The sequence below is a fragment of the Anser brachyrhynchus genome (genome assembly GCF_964034855.1).
Source record: "Anser brachyrhynchus genome assembly, chromosome: 8".
Lineage (NCBI taxonomy): Eukaryota > Metazoa > Chordata > Aves > Anseriformes > Anatidae > Anser > Anser brachyrhynchus.
Window position 1 is genome coordinate 1,334,081 of NC_137702.1, and position 14,541 is coordinate 1,348,621.

Here is a 14,541-nt window from a genome sequence, read left to right on the forward strand (position 1 = left end):
TTACACTATGGTTTTGGGAAATGCACTGCCAAGTCCTTTGCAGCTGACGCCATCAGTACTGTGAAACTACTGGTAATATCGCTGCAGGTCATACTCCTATATTACTGATTTCTTCAGTGCCTTCTTTGTTCCTGTATCTCTGTTTCGACCTTTGAGGCTTTCTAAAATGTTCCTCTTTTTTTTTTAAAACGCCCCCCCCCCCCCCCCCCCCCCCCCCCCCCCAGTTCTGCACAATCTCTGTCTCCTGCCAAGTCTTTGAGACTCAGCAACTAGGTTATTTCTGCTGATCACATGGTGTTTTGGAAATACCTTAAAACATTCACAGATTACTTTCAAAATCTTTTACTCTTTCCATGCTGAAGTCACCCCAATGCAGATTAATTCATGATAACATCTCCTTTTTAATGCCTTCTGATAGTTCATCTATTTAGTACTCACTTGAGCTCACTGTTCTCCATAGTTTCTCTATATTTTTCTTCTTCCTGTCCCACATCTTCCATCTATCTGATCAATACTCACAGATATCTTTGAGACAGAAAAGTAAGAGAGACCTTTTGTTTGTTTGCTAGAATGAGTGGTAGTTGCCTGCACAGCTCCGAAGGGGTTAGCACCTAAACTGAATGGAAAAGTCACAGCAAGTTTTTGACTACAAGGTGCAAAACGAGATGTTGTAGTTTAAGCCTAAAGCATGGAGTGGTTAAATCCAACACTGTTGACTATGATTAATCAAGACTGAGCGCACAGATTATTAAACAGAAACGACTTTTTATATACTCTACACTGACTCCCCTTTTAAGTTAGTAATACAACTCTTGATTCATGCTCCCCAATTCCCAATCTGCTTCTTACTGCCTTTTTGCACTTAAAGTATTTATTACTTTGAATTATTATTGCTATAAAGCCAGAAGGAATAATGAAAATATTTTATCTTTCAACAGTAACTCTTCAACATGTAAAAGTATCTGGAAGACAAGAAGCCGTTCACAAAGCAATAAGCACTGCACTGGCACAACAGATGAGGACACTAAAGAAAGATAAAGATGTCACCTGGACAATGTGAGTATTTTCCCCAGAGGATTCTGTTTTATATTATGCTCTCCATTAAAATTCTAGCAAAAACATGGTTTTAACTCCTCTGGTCCTCCAACTGCACTGTAATTCTCTTTGGAAATATCTTGCAAGACAGAGAAATTTTACAAAGCCAGACAAAAGCTAATTTTTTAAAACAAAGCTGCAACATACTCAAGTCAGCTCATTTACAACCCCTTTCTCCTTAAATAACACATAAATCCCTGAAAATGTTTACATTTGGTCTAACTTGCTCCTTCTAAAACTTTCACCATTGTGTCTTAATTGATTTAATATTAGCCTAGTTTAGACTTCTGGCGCTTAGATACAAGTTGTAAATTTCTATACAAATTTTTAGATTAAGTCAAGTTAATGGAGAAAGTAATTACACTGGTAATTGCAAACACTTGATGACTAAGGACAGTCTTATTACCATAAAGAATCTCATTAACTTTATGAGGATTCTTTACACTAATGTGTGCAACCCCTGGCAGTATGTGCTTACAAGACTGGACTCAGCTTATGAAAAATGATTCCAATTACTCATCTACAATTTACCAGTTGCCATTTTGGAAATCAAAGTATTTCTGCTTAAAACAAATGAATCTGACCCTTCTGAAGACCAGCCACTTGTTCAGCAGTCAGGCAGTACCCACACTTTCAGCCTGAATGATTAGGTTGTGAAAAACAATTAAAGATTACAAAATCTTGACTACAGGTTTCACTCCTAAGTACCATACAAAGGTTTTATACCCTAGGAAACGTCTCGGCATGTTAAGTGAGCATTGCAAGTTTATCTTTATTTACACTTGCAGACGTTAAAAGTTTTCCAGTTACAGCATTGGCTGCATGCACGTTCGCAAGTACCACTTAGTACACTGGCTTTACAACTAAAATGAGGAAATGTTACATATGTTTACAACAGACAGTTCTAGCGAAAACTTTTCTCTCAAAGGCAGTATTACTTGTGGCTTTACCGTTCTGCATTAAAGTTAATAAAAGCTTCTAGTGATTATGTTTCCCCATGCCCATGTTAACAATATGCTCCAAGAATAATCAGCCACAAGGCTGCAATTACCTGCTAACTGGAACTGGAAGCTGAACAGCAGCTTTTCTCTGGTATTTACATATATAATTACTGTTTATACACACATGGAATTATGTGTCTTGAAATGTAAAACTCCGAAATTCGTCAATGATGAAATGAAGGGTAATTTTAAATTACAAACAAGTTTGGGAAAACTTGTGCATTTCATACTGTCTTGTACCTTTGAAAAAAACTTCTACTTTAAAGGGTTTGTTTGCAATACTGTAAGTTCGTTACAAAAAAACAACTTCTAAATACAGCTTTGAATCATGATTGCATAATATCTCAAGACAGTCAAATAAATAGTTTCAGAAACTGCAACATTTGTATGGAGACAGATTAATTTCATTTAGCTGATGCTGTATTAAAAGATAAAGCACGCTGCCAAATGTACCCAAGGGAACATCATATGAGATTTTCCATTATCTTGTGATATTTTTGTCTCTTTCATGTAACTACTTATATTTTTCTTCTGCAAGATCCATTATATATTTTTTTATGTGGGGTCATTTTATAAAGATGGAAGAGGAAAGGTGCAATTATGAGTAATGCTCAGTTAAATATTCATTGCTTAAATGAGGTAATGTAATTTAATTAATGTGATAATAAAACTTGCAGCCAGAATTTTCACATCAATCTTTACCCATATCACATTTGGATCCATTCTTCCACTCTTAACTAACTGCAGGAGTTATATGCAGAAGATCTAATTCTCAGCTGTTGAAGTGGACCTCACAGTAGGGTCAGAATCCCGTGCATTTTTCTAGTTCTACACACAATAATGGACTGTAGTTCTTAAAAAACAACAAATGTGTGAAAACCAGTGTAAAGAGTAGCTCAGATTACTGAATACTTGGTGGAAAATCAACATTGCTTATAATAGTTTTTAATAACGTTTGCAATCCATAAACTGTAATTCATATTACAAAATTCACTGGTATCAATTATAATTCATGGTAATTACATACACTACCTAACATATCTTTCTTATGTTCTTGGATGTTTGCTTTAGTTGCCTTGTTTAGAAGTTACATTTCTACACATTGTTAATACTTCAAATAACCAGGAAAATACCTTGCATTAACAGTTTCATAATAAAGAAAGAAACAAAAGACTCAACTACCACAACTTATTTTAAAGAAACCATGGCGTTACCACCAAAATCCTGGTCGGTTTTCTGACAGATGTGAAATGGTGATTAAGTGAAGGTTTATTCAAACCTTCAATCACAAACTTCTACACATTTCTGATTTTTTTCTACATACAAAGAACTGTACTCATTAATAAAAATAACTCAAACAGGTAAAAAGTCATGAGTGAAAAGTGATTGTGTCAGAGACATGGTTAGATTTACATAACGATAAATACGATCAAAGATGCAGTACAATACTGCTATACAACAAATGCATAGTTCTTTTATGTGGTAATTCTACTAAGACAGGACTGATAAAGTTACAACAGTTACATGATCTATTTCCTTGTGGGGCAACATAAAGGATTATGTTTATACAATTTTATGACAAATGGATACCCTTATTTTCTGAAGAAATAAAAAGCACCTAAAAGGAAATATGTTGTCATTACTGGAATAACTGCTGTATTAATTTCAAATAATATTTTCTCACACTTTTGTTGTACACAGTAACCTTTATTTCAAAGTTGTTAAAAATGTCACATTCAGGAGTCTCTTCCATTTCTGCTATTTTAAAATTTACAATATAACTTTAAATTCATTAATTATTCAGTTTAGAAGTTGCATTGTAAAATTAGTACCTAATGTTAATAGTCTACCTGTTGCAGAACAGTTAAATTTTAACCAGAACTACAACATTACATGATACAACCACAGAGAACTATTTACTTCTACAGCACTTAATGGATTACAAAGAAATCTCACTATTAGTTTTCAGTGAATCTCAAGACAATGTATATCATTGCTAGAATATAACATATGTGGCATGGAAAGCAAAGAACTACAAGTATAAATTAATGTGTCATAAACGATTTAATCTACATTTTATCCAGACTTTATAATAACAGGATACGTTCAATTAAAAACTTATTTGGAGGTTACCAAATATTGTTATACATAGACTGAAATATGTATATATTTATGAAGTAACTATCAAAAATAGCATTTATTTCAACTAAAGTTGTAAATGATATGTAAGGACTTACATTTCTGCAATCTTTATCAATCCACAAATCAGAGAATGTAGCAGAGACCATGAAGAACAAATAACTCCAGAAACCCCTGATCACAAGTGGCACTGTGTTGCTTTGTTGCTTTCATATGGTCTCATCGTTAACACAAACAGTTAGGAGCAGCTAGTCCACAAAGCATGCTGTCACCTTGGCTGCATGGCTCTCAGAAATACTACTGCAACATGCAGCACCGTGCTCAAAATTAACACGAGTTAAATATACGGGAAAAGCAGACAGCATATTAATCTGCATTAAACGTTCTGGACTAAGAGGCAGCCTTCATCAGCCTTTATATACCAGAACTGTTTGGTTGCATAGTATAGTTTGGGAGAACTACCTCAACACAGTCTACTCGTGCTGATGCTCCTGATGCTGCCATTTCTGGTGCCCGAAAATCTGCTGACTCCACATCCTCTGCTGTTCGTGCCACTGTACACACTCAGGCGATGGGCAAGGGCACGCTCTCCATCTTCAGATGCTAAGATGAGAAAAATCAATTTCAATGCCCAAAAGATGGAACTGCTGGTGCAGAAGGTGTCTAAACACAACCCATTCATCTATGGCACTGGAGACTTGTGAGACTTTATCTAATTCTATCAAGGGAGTAAAATAAAAAGCACCACAAAAACAAAAGTCCTACATACAGAAACTGGAAATCAAGCTCTTTCATGATTCAGTCAGAATAAAAACACATAGGAAAACATTTCAGGAAAAAACACTTGTGTACAATATGCAAGGATTTTAGAAAGACACTTCTGACTTAAAATAATGTATAAGAAACAAATTTCCAAACAATTTTGTTTATGGTATAAATGGATCAGATCTCTAAAATCAATCTCTCAGTTCAGGACCAGGTTTTGAATTGCGTTATAACTGGAAAGATTTGCTTGATTAATTGCAGAGAAAGGTGAACTCTTCATAATATTGACCCTTGTTCACACACAAAATTCTTTCCCAATACAGTTTATAAAACTATTGGGAAAGTGTATTCTAAATTTCAATTCAGATCTGCTTCTGCTTACCTGATTACATAAATAAAGAGAACACACAGTAACCTTGTTATCCATTGCAATACTCCTAGCAATATCAAGGCTTTGCAAATAAGTTTTTATACTTTTTTTTTCTTTACCATCCTTTTTTTCTCTTTTCATTTTGTATCTGCTTCCTGGATTCTTCTACTTTCTTTGTAAAACAGGCTTTGCATGGTTAAAACCAGGGTTAATGAAAGTTTCCACTTTCTGGACTGAATTAGTCGAGTCAGCCTCATCTGGTGCACAAGGTTTTCCTCTGCATGTGCGGGTGCCAAGGGAGCCCTTGCGTGCAGCGAAGCCCCTCTGCAGCCTGAGCAGAATTTTAGTAATGCCAAACTTGCCTGCTGAAGCCAATGACGTTGGATGTCTCTTACATCACCATTAAAAATTAAATTTATCCCATGACCAGTAGTCATCCAAATTCATTATTCAACTGCATTAATGGGAACCTTAACAAACCAACCATGTTACAAAGTTATTCACAAAGTTTACATTGTTCTTATCATATTTTTGAAGGTATCTGAAAAGTATCTTACAGGCCTATTTTCCTCTTTGTTGGAGCCAAATAATCCTTGATACATCAATTCACAGCATGACCCTGAAATACCCCATTTTGCTTATGAATCACTACTTGAATCACTACTTTCCTTTGGTATAGAAAATTGAAAATTTTTTCTTCACATTTGGTATTTTCTATGCCATGCTGTTTATCTCAGAGAAATCTGGAGGAACAATTCAGAAAGTAAAAGAAAATATATCCCCGCTTGTGGGATTAAATGGCCTCATCTAAACTATTGCTCCTCTTCCAGAAAGTAATCCGTGTTTCTTAACCTTAAAATGCTGATTGCAATGAAAAACTTGAACATATGAAATACGTTTGCAAAATTTCTATGTATATATATTTAAAAACATTCAAAATACCAGTAGCAACAAACATACAGTTATTCTGCCTGTGAATTTCAGAATTAATATTCCTGGAGATAAGTATGAGGTTTGGCACATTTGAGTTACAGGGTAAATACAACCTAATTGTCACTAAACCTCTGTGCCAAATTTACATCCACTAAACTCTGTGGTGCTGATGACACCAATGATTTAATTCGTCAGTCTATGATGTCTGCATTTGGACAAAGAACCAATCATAATTTTCACATAATATATACATAACATAGGTGGCATGACGACAATGAAAAATGCTCAATAACAAATACACCTGTCTTTAACAATTATGAACTCAGGATCCATTGTGGACATCTAAATTCAAAACCATTGAAACAGAGCAAGATTGACTGCATCAATCACTGCCAGAAAGGTCACCTCCCCATTTCAGCCTAAAACATTAGATATTTGGTAAATGATATATTTGGCAACTTATGTTTTGTTGACAGTGTAATAATACATTGAAAAGTAAACAGCAGATCTGTAGACACTACAGTACTGATCAACTTGAACATTTTAATAATTTTAGTCAACTTTCTATATACAAAATCACAGTGGTATTTGGGATCTGGGTCTCCAACATTCTGAAGACAGAGGAGAAGCAGGCTCTAGGTTTCCTATTACTAAATGCCGAATAAAAATTTCCTATATTTCATCAGGATATATAACGTATTATTCACATCTCTGAAGCATTCACCACTTGATTTATACCCTTATGTGCTAGTTTTGCATGGAATGAATGAATACAAGTTACAGAGAGACCTACTTCTGGCATGCAAGACTGAAGATGCAGTTTTGGCCCTGCTTTCCCATTTACTTGCCAGAGAGCAGGAAGAAGGCCTAACTTAAGGTGCTGAATAATCAGCCAGGAGGAAACAAGTTCAAAGGGCATTAATGAATACCTTAGGAGTAAAAATTAACTGAATCAGCTAACCCAAAAAACAAGAGCCAAAGAATTTTATCCTCAACGCATTTCTTATTTAGTAGTCCTTTTGATTCCTATTTCTACTTAAATATAGCCTGAAGACAGCATCAACACATATAAAAACCAGGAATATTTCTACAGCTAAAGCCAGAGCAATGAAAGGGGAATGTGCTAGAAAAAGACAAGGATGAATTGGAGATGAAAACTGATGGGACGCAATAACAATCTACATGTTAATCAAGGAAGAAGGATGAAGGAGTCAGAGACGTAAAGGAGCACATGATAAAATGTGAAAGCAGAAGGACAACTGCTGCTGTAGCACATGAAATATCTGTATATAAGATATGTGCATTATAGTCAAGCATTCTCAGTAAAATGGCTGATGTCTTCTGTAATCCCCAGTAGAGTTTTAACTGGGTGTATCATTTTTAAGATCTGGAAGATCATTACTGACGAGCTCTCCACATTAGTTATGTTGCCACTCACTAGGCAATGCTTTTGGCTGCAGTACCGATTGCCAGCAGGGCTACGGCAAACATCACAAGAAAATTAATGCCGTCTGATATACACAGCACTTGGGAGTGGGTGCCAGACACTTGGCAACGACTTCTATCCAAGAGACATGCTTAAAAAGAAAAAAACAAGCAAGTGCAGGGCCATGACGCGATCTTCCTATTTGGTTATTAGAGGGCTGTTGGAGGTAGACAAAAAGATAATATTCCATTTGGAAGTATGGCAAATGTGCAAGACTTGTTTCATAGTCCAATGACAGGAAGCAAGCTGCAACACAGAGCTTGTACCGAACAGGTCCGTTGGAGACACCGAAATAGGAGAGGTGCGGAGCAGCCACGAGTGCTAAGAAGTCAGCTACAAGGCATAAATGCTGGGCATAACTGGTATCTTCTGGACATTTGTACAAACATATTTCAGTAGGAAATATTTTAAATATTTTAATATATAAATAGTTAATAACTCACTGACCAGCTACAGAAAATAACTGTGATAACTGTGATAATAACAACCACTGCAATCTATTCACACATACGTACTCTACAGTTTTTCAAAAGGAAGTCAAACACTTTTTATATGTTTAGAAATATAAACAGCCGAGAGCCATCATGCTTTCCATGATTATTTTTTATTTTTCTGATTATATAAATAAAATGCCTCATGGTACAGTGAATTTTTCAGGGCTTGAGGGAAATGATCACACCAGGTAATGTGTCGAGTACCTCGAGTCGATCACGGGTTAATCGCTGTCTGCACGGTGCCCTTGCGACGCGCTGCCGGAGCGCCCTTCCGAGGCTGTCCCGCCCCTCTCGTGGGACATGGGACAAACGGACGCTGCTGAAGTTCACAGCCCTCAGCGGCCACAGGTGCAGTTTCTACAATTTGATAAAGCAACGGATGGCAACAACCGACGATGTCTTTTTACGTGCGTTTATCTCAGAACCATCAGTCCTTAATCTGACGATCTACTGAATGGCAGAGACACGCTGTCCCAGGGCATCAGGCCGAGGTGTTTCTCAAAGCTGACACCGGAGAGCTAACACAGCGCGGGGCACGCAGATGCTCCGAGGTGGTAACATGTGCCTCTAGTGGTCTCCTGTTCCAGCTGGGAAAAAGACAAGGTCTGCGATGGCCATGGCAGGTAAAAACCCCGTCCTGTTCTCAATGCATTCCGTAGTCATCTTCTCTAAATTTAAATTGCTGTTGTCATATCAACCGTACACAGGTGTCTTTATTCTGCAGATGTTTTTCAATCAAGTAGAATTAACACTGACTTAAGGTGTCCTGAGTATACTGAGCAATTTCCTTGCATACCATAAAACAACCATACCGGAGAAAGCTGAGCACACAAATTAGATCTCATTAATAACAGTCAGCATGAACCCTTTGTGTCTTTAGCTTCAGTGTTCTGGGAGGAGCTCAGGGTTCTGGTATAATTGAGAACAAAATGAGTGTGAGGTGTACCAGGGTGATTCTCCATGGTTAAAAATGTTCTCCCCTCCTACCATTTTGTACTGTGAAGTCTCTATCTGAAATTTAACCCTACTAGTCAGATAGAAAATATGTCAGTTCTGGATCTGTTAAATGGAAGTTTTTAGACAAATAAGTGATAAATACATACAAAAATATTTGGTATATGAAACAAGCCTGCTTATAAAACTCTCAGTTCTTCTGTGTCCTTCCTTTGCCCATTTGAAACATTAAAATTGCACACAACACAAACACTGTCAGATAAGAACCACTAATTCAAAAGCTAATTCATTAGAACCATTAGTTCATAAGCTGAAGTATTGTCAGGATTATCCTGGATGACAGGAAAAGTACCGGAATATGTTCCATGAGCTACATGTTCTGGCTGTATCATCTCTCAGACTGTCCCTTACTGGAGATATGGCAAAAAATTGCCACTATTACCTTTAGGCAAGAATAATTATGGCAATTTTTCATATAAGCTTGACCCACTATATATGTTGGAAAAGCACTCTTGTAACAGGAAAGCAATAAAATGCATTTTTCTGCATCTTCTCTGAGTAGCAAATATATTTAATTTAAAACAGCCTTATGGGAAGATATGTAGTAGTAGTTTCTTAACTACTTATTAAAATACCAGCAATATTTTAATAATGTAGTGCCAAAGTACTAAGTCATTTAGAATATGATTTATTAAACTCAGCCAGAGTTACCATTAAAGAAAACAGGTCATCATGAAAGATGAAAACATTTGTAATCTCAAAGTGCAAGAAACAGTTTACATCTTTATAATGAACAAGGAAGAAAGTGGAACAGCATTTCAAAAAATAGCAGTCTAAAGTTATGCTTCTAAATCTATATTTAAATGTTCCTGGACATATTCTCAACTGATATAAATAATTGGTTCCATTGACTTCAACACACTTCACACAAACTGTGGTTTTTGCAAATCTACTTCCTAAAACAGAATTTTGAAGGTGGTAAGGATCTTAGGTGTATAAATGTTATTTAAGTGAATGGAACTCATGTTCATAAGTCACAAGAATGCTTCCAACAATTCCACCTTCAGGATTAATGGAAATAATAATTATCAGTTTTATTCATCAAATTTAATACTTGAAAAAAACAAAATGGATTGTGGTGTTTTAGATAGCTGAATATCTTTCAGAATCTTTCATTGGCTCACTCCAAGCAAGACCATATCTGCAGTCTTTCAACATGGCAAAACCTAGAAATGATTGTGCTTATCTTAAAGTCAAAGCAAAGTGGTATTGAAATAGGGAACAAGAACAAAATAACTTTATCTGACAGTGTTTCAAAACTATGTTTCTATAAATCACCAAAGATACTCATGAAAGATATGTGACAGTTTCTATACTAAAATGATTACTTATAAAGGAATGCCAGCATTCAACACATACAATGTATTTATATAAGACCTGACTACATTATTCTCCTTATTTTTTCAATTCAAAACAAAGTCTTAGCTACAGAAAATCATAAGACCTTTAACTCTCTACAGGTAGATACTTCCAATTTGCAAACAACCTCTGCAAAATACCTGCCATTATTTTAGATTTGTTCTGCCAAGGCAGAATCTAGTCTATACCACTTTATATTGTTTCCTTACCAAGTTACTGTGTGTTTTTTATACATTTCTTAAGATGCTGCTTAGTAGCCTTGATCCTTTGAGTCTCCTTATACACAGCCTCAGTACTTCTAAGAAATGAGCAACAGGAAGGAAGGAAGGAAGATAAATATCAAACTTTCACATTATATTTATGGAAAAAAAACTACACTAGAAATTCAAAAGATAGAAAAATCCATTAAACTTAATCTCATAGTTAGACTGAACTCTTCTGGGTGAAAAACAGGATTCTCCCCCCTGTACATTTTGTGATAATGTATTTTCATCTTTGAAGACAGAACAGATACACTACATATGCACAAAAAGATTAGTTGATTGGTTTCACAATTCCATTCATTACCCAGAAGGAAAAAGTTAATGGATGGTATCCTTCTTGTTTCTGTTTGAAATATCTTTCATGGAAAATTTCAGATGACAGTGACTTTCTGTGCTTTCAAATTACTGGAAGAAAACAGACCCTTTGCCCTTTATCACATAAGAATTTCAAGCATCCATAATAAAATATTATGCAAAAATAGGAACTTGTATTTTCCACAGAATCTTTGAGAACTGCTCAATCGTGGAACTAGAATGCACAGAAGTACCGTTGGAATGCAAAAAGTGGCAGGAAAAACCCAGAGATTCCCTTTAGAACTTGGGACATTTGCAGAAAAAAGCAAAACAGAAGATTACCAGCTTTATATCACATTGCCTACAATAGGTATGTCTAAACAATAATTTTACAAGTGAAATGTGAATTTTGACAGAAAATATACTTATTAGCCTCAATCCTCAGAAATATGACTGTGTGGCTAAAACATACTGCCAGTATTTTTGCATAGTTACATTTTATTACAATGAAAACCTAAAGCTGTGCAATCAAGACTAGAAACCATCAGTTTACATTTTAAAACTGAAAACACATGAATACGAAAAGGTTAATTATAACAACAGGAAAAAAAATACCCTTCACCATCATCACTTCCCTAAGGTCATGATATTCCTGACTCAAGATGACAGGTATAAAAGATACGAAGGCTGCAGTAAAACAACTGCAAACTGATGGCACAGGTATTTAAAAAATAAGTATCTTTCAGAAATGTACTTTAATGTAATTTAAAACAACTATAAAGAGTAATAGAATAATGCATGTCAACTTCTTCGAAGGAATATAAAATTGCTGATCTACACAAAGAATCTGACAACGTACTTGTATCACTTGTGATAAAAACTTACCATTTCTGGTTGATTTCAGACAGTGTGCTTAATAATCAACAAAATTTGCTTTGCACGGGGAGCAGATTTCACACAGCAATGCACCAAGTTCAAACCGGCAGGACTGCAACAGGTGCCACCAGAATTTCATCTTTCCACAATTTTCTTGTGCGAACGAAGACTCTGACAGCAGGAGGCCGGAGCGGCCACCCGGGCAGGCCGCATCCCGGCCCTTGAGCCCGTCGGGACGCCCGGGGCCAGTTCCAGCGGTGGGGCAGGGGCCGCCCAGCCTCTTCCCACCTTCGCCCTCTACTAGTCTGCAAGGAAGAGGTTCCCAAGGCACAAGCATTGCTTTCGTCTTCCAGCAAAACGCAAAGGGGTGCGTGTCAATCTTAAAAGAAGAGAGACCTTGGGAGGTGGGGATGGCTCTGAACTCAGAAAATTCTCCTTCCTATGTCTCATGGCCAGCTTGTTCTCGTCTTTCCTCTGCCAAACAGATGAACCTGTCCAGGCCAAAGATAATCTCCTCTTCCAAGTTGCCTCCCCTGACTGTGTGTAGAGACAAACACTAACATATTTCCCCTCAACTTCTGTTTTCACGGCAATATGCAATTTTTAGAGCCTTGTGACACTACACATTTTGCAATCATTATTTTTCCCACAGGATTTGGACCTTCTTTAGCTCTTCCTGGTCCTTGTTGCATTTGAAACTTTTCCTAATGAGGTCTCCCTTATTTTTTGTACAGTGCCAGAAATGCTTCTTTATCTCCAGTGGAAAAACTTTGTCAAAGAACATGGGGTTTAGTCTGGGCTCTGTTGGGTTGATGACTCATAGACATTTTACATCCCAGTAATACACTAATGTCTTTCTTCTCCAGTGTTTTCTGACTGAAGAACCCCTAATTTATAGCATAATTTCATATTAGTCCCTCAGTACATGACCTTGCACACCGTATTATTAAATTTCACCCAGTTTTAATTGCTCATCTTTAGAATTCCACAGTTCTTCCAATTTTAGAGGCTGTTCTTGAGAACTTGATCTAAAACTTTTACTCTTCACACAGCAAATTAATTCTGAGCACTAGCTGAAGGCCAAGACAAGGCCTGTTTTTTTCCAAACATTAGCTGCCAAGGACCCATCCCTTTGGTAATGTCTTCATTGTATGTTATTTCCTAAAAGCATGGTATTGTAAACAACAACACAACCCTAATAGCTCTAATACCTATTGTCAAGAAAATCAAAGAAGAGATGAGAAGCCACAGCTTCAGGTGGGAAATGGTGAGTCATTAAGATGAGTGCAGCAAATACAAGTATTTTCTCATCAATTACCAGCGCCTACAGTTTCTCAGACCCTAGTGACTCACCATTTACAATTGCAGTTTCTACAGTTTTTCAATTTCACCAGTTTCTACTGAAAGATATCCTACAAAACCCTGAGAAGGTGTTTTCCTCAGCTCAAACAGCTCTAAAAGCAAAGACCATGCTAACTACTTCAATTTACTCCAAGATGTTTGAAAAACCCCAGGCAGGCTGCCTGGCTGCTCGGTGCAGGTACTGTTTCCAGGTTCCTTCCTGAGCTATGAAGTACCCCGGACTCCTCTCAGGAATTCAACATGATATTAATGTCCCCACACTTTCAGTTTAGGAGTGTCAAGTCTGCTATGAAGAGCAATGAATATTTATGACAGAGCCTAATTTCAGAAAATATAAATTTAAATGCAAATTAATGAGCTTCCGTAAGAGTAGTAACCAGGCCAGGTTTCAATGGGACTGTTAGACAACTTAATTTTTGTTGTTACAGAAATGTGCTCAGAACATTTCTTTCCCACTAAGTTGTAAATTCACGTACCAGTTTTGAAGAACCGAGGGAGATTTACTTCAATCAATGTAATAGCACTATCCTGAAACAACCAGGCATCCTCAGCGTGCAAACAAGCAAAGTGATGAACATTAGGGAGGGGAACCATCTGAGTTTTGTGTATGTGCCACTGTTCCTAAAACATCTGGCTAAAAATATTAGGAAAACTGGCAATTTAGACTTGGGGTAGGGTTAATTTCTGGATTAGCTAGTTTGGTTTGTTATGCCAGGTTAGTTGCTGTTAATTATTTGACAAGAGAGAAAGAGAGACAGCACATGCATGTATGTTTATATGGCATATATATGTGGATATGTATATATAAATACGTACACATATTTTATCTAACTACGTAAATGTGCACACAAACACACCAAAGGCATATTTATATATGACTCCCACATGTTTCTGCTTTTTAAACATGGTGGTGTAGCTATGTTACATGAGATTTTAGGCTTTACGATTTCCTCTTCCATCTTAAGTGGGTACTTTCATCAGCCTGAGTACGCTGGTTCCTTTGAGCTCCAATGCATTTGAATGGGTCTTTGGTTTAAGTTATAAAAGACAACCTGTATGTAACCACAAACCAAGCTGTACTCAAACTCCT

At 36.6% G+C, this 14,541-nt stretch overlaps 1 protein-coding gene across 30 annotated transcripts in view; it reads right to left on the bottom strand.

The window, feature by feature from the left end:
• Nucleotides 1-14,541, bottom strand: part of LRRC7 (leucine rich repeat containing 7) — a 181,828-nt gene that overhangs the window by 66,752 nt on the left and 100,535 nt on the right. For 2 of the 30 annotated variants that reach the window (XM_080601798.1, XM_080601795.1), the window contains one exon: nt 3,783-4,838. The exons of 20 other annotated variants lie outside the window; for them this stretch is intronic. In XM_080601798.1, coding sequence (XP_080457924.1) covers nt 4,832-4,838 — 7 coding nt within the window. In that variant the 3' untranslated portion in view covers nt 3,783-4,831. 8 more of the 30 variants (XR_013954202.1, XM_080601787.1, XM_080601789.1 and 5 more) reach the window with 8 other exon arrangements.